This window comes from Diabrotica undecimpunctata, chromosome 3 (genome assembly GCF_040954645.1).
Source record: "Diabrotica undecimpunctata isolate CICGRU chromosome 3, icDiaUnde3, whole genome shotgun sequence".
Classification (NCBI taxonomy): Eukaryota; Metazoa; Arthropoda; class Insecta; order Coleoptera; family Chrysomelidae; genus Diabrotica; species Diabrotica undecimpunctata.
In genome coordinates, this window is record NC_092805.1 from 175,764,319 (window position 1) to 175,770,318 (window position 6,000).

Here is a 6,000-nt window from a genome sequence, read left to right on the forward strand (position 1 = left end):
TTGTGGATTAGGTAGTATAAACTACCAAAAAACTAGTTAACTATACGCGGGTTGATGATATGTCGGGAAACAGTTCCTGATTGTTCCTTTAATCGAATATTTGAGCTAATTAGACATGGCATTCATACCAAATAATCATTTTGTTGTTCTCCAAACGGCCGCCTTGATTATTAATGACATTTGACAAATTGTAAACAAACAAAAACCGGTATTCCCTGACGCTAATACAATCAAATATAACAATGAAAATATACGTACCAATTACGTCGCCTCTTTCCGCCTAAAATATTTCAATGTTTTTTGAGTTATTCCACAAAAAACACTCTAAATTTTCAAACGGGCGGCACAAATCGCGAATTTTAAAATTTGACCGACTGCACTCTTGCCTCGGTGCAAAAATACTAAGGATATGAAAACATCCGCGCCCAGTGTTGCCAACAGTAAAACTCGCTATCCACTAGATTGAACCTTGAAAACCACCAGAAAACCACTAACAAAAAATAGTCCTGCACCCATAATCGCTAAATTTTCCACTAATTTTTTTTTGTTTTGTTTTGGGAAAGAAAATAAGTATATTAAGTTATTAGTTTCCTTTATTACGTAGGGAATAAAAATGAAACAAATTTGTAGTAAATTATTATTAATAAAATAAAAAACATAATTAAGTAAAGAAACATGTAACAAGGACTATTCTATATTTCTTCTTCTTCAGAGGAATCATTAATGTCTGCACCATCATCGTCGGTTTCAGATTGATATGATTCTTTGGTACCGATTTGTTTTATAACGCTTACTGGAATTTCATAGTCATTGCAGCATTTTCCCTCCAACCTCAAACCACAGCGTACTCTTAGTATAGCAGTTAAAAGATTTAACTTCATTCTATTCCTCTGCTTGTTTTTTATTACATTCATACTGCTAAATAGTCTCTCAACATCGGCATTAGAATGAGGCAGTATTAGTAGAGTAAACGCAAAAGTCGCTAATTCTTCAAACCGCGATTCTCCTTGAGCGTCTTTGAAATGCAATACTTCATTCCAAAATTTTTTTGTGTTTTTGGTCTCATTCCATTTCAATAAATGAACTTGATGCCACTGATCATCGACTCTTGCTATATGTTCTGCATTTTTATTGAACTGAGCCATTATGTCAGTTAGTGGTTCTTTATTGTGATTAAGTGCTTGTTCAACACTTATTCGGGATATTTTTTTCATCAGTGTCAAATTTTCTGGTAACCTATTTTTGATTTCTTCAATTAGATTTACTATAAATGTCATGCACCGATGCCGCATCATTTCTTCGTTTTCCCGTGTTAATCCTTTTTCTCTCATTTCAAGTATTTGATTTTCAAATCGGAATCCAAGATAACATTTTTGATCCAAAAAATCTCGAATATTTTGAGTAAAAATGTCAACTCTATTTGTAGGTAATGTAATCTTGTTGACAAACATATCTATCAGGTTGATCAACTCTTCACACAATTTGGTGTGGTCCGTATCTGCTGACTCGAACATTTTATTTACTCTGTTTATTTCAATTAGTATTGGATATAAAAATGAAATATATGCGTAATTCATATCGTTCGCATACATAGAGTGCAATAACTCAGCCGTGTGACATCTTTCATGTACCTTAGCAATGGAAAAATGTGTTTTTAGCTCTAGCCATTGCGTGTATATTCTGGAAACAGCAGATTCTATTGACAACCACCTTGTCTGGCATGCTTGAACTATTTTTAGGGGTTTCTGTCCATCGTTGATGGTTTTGTATAATTCTTTATAAAGCGATTGTCTGGAAGACGAGCGACTAAACCAATCATATGTTTCCTTAATTAAAAACTCCAAATTTCTCGGTAAAAATTCTTTTGCAGCAGCTGAAACAGCCAATTGCAAGGAGTGGCACAAGCAACGCACCAAAATCAGGTGTGGTACCTCTTCCTTCAATTTGGTATAGACTCCGTTATTTACTCCAACCATCACAGAAGCGTTATCTGTACCAATTCCCATTAAATTTTCAAGTCGGAGATCGAATCGTTTGATCGTTTTTTTTATAGTAGATACAATGCCTTCAGCATTACACTCATGGATTTTAACAAGGTCTAGAAACGTGGATACTATTTTTTGGTGTAATTTACTGTAATAAATGATTACCAAACCCAAGTATTTATGCACAGCAATATCTGTAGATTCGTCAATTATTAGGCTAAATGGTTGATCTTTAAAATCTTTTTTTAGAACCTCGGTGAAATGCATTGCTAACACATTTTTTATAATCGAACTGCATTTAGTTCGGTGAAGTTGAACTTTTTCGATATCTTTTTCATGATTGTTATTGTATACCTCTCCTAAATGGTCAACGACACGTATACTAGTATGCATGGCTGTAAATAATGCAAGTCTGGCTTCTTGCTTTTTTTTACTACCAATGGGCTCTGGCTTGAACGGAATCTTAGGCTGCGTAATTATAACCTGAAACAATTTACGTATTCAAAGATGTAAAAATAAAAGTGCAAAAACTAAAGTAGACTTTACACTACATGATTTTATCATATGACAATATCATATGAGATTTGTTATGATTCCTCGTTTCTACGATGTTTTAAAAAATCGTGTTTACATTGCATGATAAGTTATGACTTATGATATGAGTGACAATGAGTCAGGTTTTATTGATTTTTTTTTGTTTATGGTCATAGAGATATTAGACACAGTATAGGTATCAACTATTAGATTTTGAAACCATTATAATGAAAAATAAATCTTTGATTGCATTGGCTTCCCGACTTTTAATTTAATAATAATACGCTGGCAACAACTGCGTACAGCGTACAGCAGTAAGAAGAAAAAGATCAGACGCCTTTGGGCTTGCAGGTGGCTCTTACAAAGAAATCGTGGATAGGGTATATCAAATTTATTGTTGATATTATACCAAATTAAAAATAATTAATAAAGAAACTGAACTAAAATTATGACTAAGAAGACTATAAAACACTAAACTAAGAATAAAATAAACTAAATAAATAATAAAAGAAAAATACGACACAATAGCACATATTAGATAATAGGTTCAATATCAATGCAACAACAATAAATAAATAAATAAATAAAGAATGTTGTCTCTGGGTCAGGGAATGTTACTGAATTGATATAAGAATAAGGCGCGATATTTAAATGTTGGTTTTACCCGTATTATTACCGAAAATCATATGATTTTATCATGCGGAATAGGCACCGTCCTATTCTCCTGTGATAAGCTATGACGAGCCGCATGACAGTGCTTATGACAAATCACACAGTGTAAACATGTAGGTAAATTTCACTTATGACCAAATCATATGACAAATCACATGATAAATCATGTTGTGTAAAGTGTGTATAAGCTAAATATTGGGTTTGTGTAAAATATTTAGTGTTCTGTGGTTCTATCTGTTACATCCTTTGGTTTGTTATATTGTTGGTAGTTGATTAAGATTATTAATAAATAAGTAAATCCTGATATTAACCATAGGTATTTCAAGAAAATAATTATTTTGATTTATTCGTGAAAAAAAAATGTGCTCATTTCTGACCAATCAATAAGTAACCAATAAAAAGCAGTGTAGAAAGAAGAATAAGTGTGAACATGCCTTTATCTTAATAGGTGTGAACGTGCCTTAACTAGTGACAGGTGACAGTTCGGCTCGGCGGCTAACTTCAGAAATTAGAGGTTAGGTTAGGAATGTGCTCAGGGCCAAAGAATGAAAAATGTTACTTTTACTTTATTAAACACAAACAACAGGTCTCACAAATATATTTAAATTGAAGAAAATGGTTTTCTAATTTATTCTCCATGCAATCATTACAGCAGTTATTTACCTTTTTATTTTGTTGATGCTTCTTTGACGTCCCATGAGATTTCAAATCTCCATAATGACTCCTTAAAGTTGTACCACAAAATTTACATTTCGCTACTTTTTCACCCGTACTACTTTCAATAACCTGTAACCAATCTTTTAAATATGGGTCATGAAGCCAAGAATCCCGAAAATGTTGTCTATATTGTGTTTTCGGCATAGTTACGTATGAATAAACTCGCAATGATAACTTCAGTATGTATATGATAACGCAATGATAACTTCACTATCATAACTTGATAACTAGTGTGTAGTGTTGTTCATGTCATATTTTATATCCTAACAGATTTTTTTCGTAATAGACTTACAGAAAGCTGTAGTAGATGGCAATTTTAGTTTCCTGTAATTTTTTATGCATGTATTTTTACTACCGTACAAGAGATAGCGCTATATTGGAAGCATAATGTGTAATGTGTTTTTTGTAATTTGTTTTTTAATAATTGAAACTGAAATGTACTAAACCGCTAGAAAATTCCACCAGCCACTAAAAGCAATATTTCGCCACTAAATCGGGGTTTAAAACCACCAGTTTTAGTGGAGAATCCACTAAGTTGGCAACACTATCCGCGCCAAACGCTGGACTTCAGCCACGTTGCCAATGCTATCTTGCTATAGGTTTTTTCTACTACAATAAAGTGACGCTTGTAAATGAAAAATCTTTGTTCTATATAACTTTTTAAAATATATCTTGACTCGGATATTGAGAATATATTCTCAATATAGAAAGCCCTATAAATCCAATATACAAGGTGCGGCATTAGTGCGAGTAAACTTTACATCATTTGCGAGTAACATTTACTCTTTTTCAAATATACAGGCCCTTCCATATTAACAGGATGAAACAAACTTATCTTTTTTTAATTGAACTCCCTGTATATTTTTACATTTTTGGACTCTTCTTTTTTTTTTTAATATAAGGTTTGGCAGTGTTATACAAGGTAGTTTAAAAAATAACTATGTTTTTTTCATTAATTTCGTAGCGAAATTATAATATAGCAAAAAAATATATTTATGTTCAAAGGATTTTTTTACAGAGTAAAAATCACTATCCAGTGACTATTATCTCCTACTCAAATCATATATCAAATAGATATTTCTCTATAAAATTCATTGACCAACATTCCAGCCGCTGCCCTATCAATTCCGGAGTCCCGAAGTAGTAGTGTTCTCGACAACTGCTTTTCTCACTCTAAACAGCCGATATAGCAGAGACTAATAATACTACAATCGCTTCCTTTGCTGACGACGTAGTAATACTAGCTGTAAATGAAGATCTCAAACAAGCTTCACAAAACCTGCAACGTCATGTGGACATGCTCAGTAATTGGTACACAAAATGGCGAAAAAAGGTAAATAAAACAAAATCAACTGAAATTAACATTTACCAACCGCCATAACACATGCTCACCTGTGAGAATGGACAATGTAAGAATACCAACAGTAATACAATGCCATACTCAAACCTATCTGGTATTACGGACTACACCTGTGGGGTTGTACAAAACCAACGCCACTGAATTTCATCTAAACATTTCAGTCTAATGTGTTAAAATCGATATGTTAAATTCGCCACAAAAATGAGCAGGTACGGAAATTATTCAACAATGGTCCAGCCACAAAAAGGCTAGATAGAACCTGGCCACAAGACCTACTTCAAAACTAAACCGAAATGGAATAAGGTCATTGTATAATAAATAACCTACTTCAAAACTAAACTGAAATAGAATAAATCATATCAAAGACATCATTGGATGTCTTTCCTTCACTCCCAAAACTAATAACACATTTACTTAACAGTTTGTAAGGATGTAGATTGTAAATAAACATAAAAATACATATTTTTAATTTAGTGTACTTTTGCCTATAATTATTGACATAGCAAAATATTTCAATCGTAATGAAATGTTATTTTATGATACTTTATTAATTATTAAGAATCTCATTATAGGGAAATAAACCTAACTGCTTTAATTTGTGAGTTATTCCTGATTTTTTTAATCAAAGGACTTGGAAAGAAGGAATTAGTAAAGTCATGAGTGTAAGAAACTCAGAGGATGAACAAGGAAAAGATCGAAGAATAAGAAACAAGAAATATTGACCAAAATATA

General features: G+C 32.4%; 2 protein-coding genes across 2 annotated transcripts in view; both read right to left on the minus strand.

Annotated features, from left to right (window-relative positions):
• Positions 1–394, minus strand: part of LOC140437865 (calcium/calmodulin-dependent protein kinase kinase 1) — a 189,363-nt gene extending 188,969 nt beyond the window's left edge. Inside the window, exon 1 of the mRNA XM_072527653.1 lies at positions 259–394. The gene's annotated coding sequence lies outside the window, so the exon portion shown is untranslated. The remainder of the gene's footprint in view (positions 1–258) is intronic.
• Positions 395–570: 176 nt separating this feature from the next.
• LOC140436320 (E3 SUMO-protein ligase KIAA1586-like) lies at positions 571–4,137 on the minus strand. Its single transcript, XM_072525029.1, has 2 exons — positions 3,855–4,137; positions 571–2,468 (listed from the first exon to the last, which is right to left on the minus strand). The coding sequence occupies exons 1-2, from the start codon at positions 4,050–4,052 to the stop codon at positions 693–695; spliced, it is 1,974 nt and encodes a 657-aa protein (XP_072381130.1). The 5' UTR covers positions 4,053–4,137; the 3' UTR covers positions 571–692.
• Positions 4,138–6,000: the final 1,863 nt, after the last annotated feature.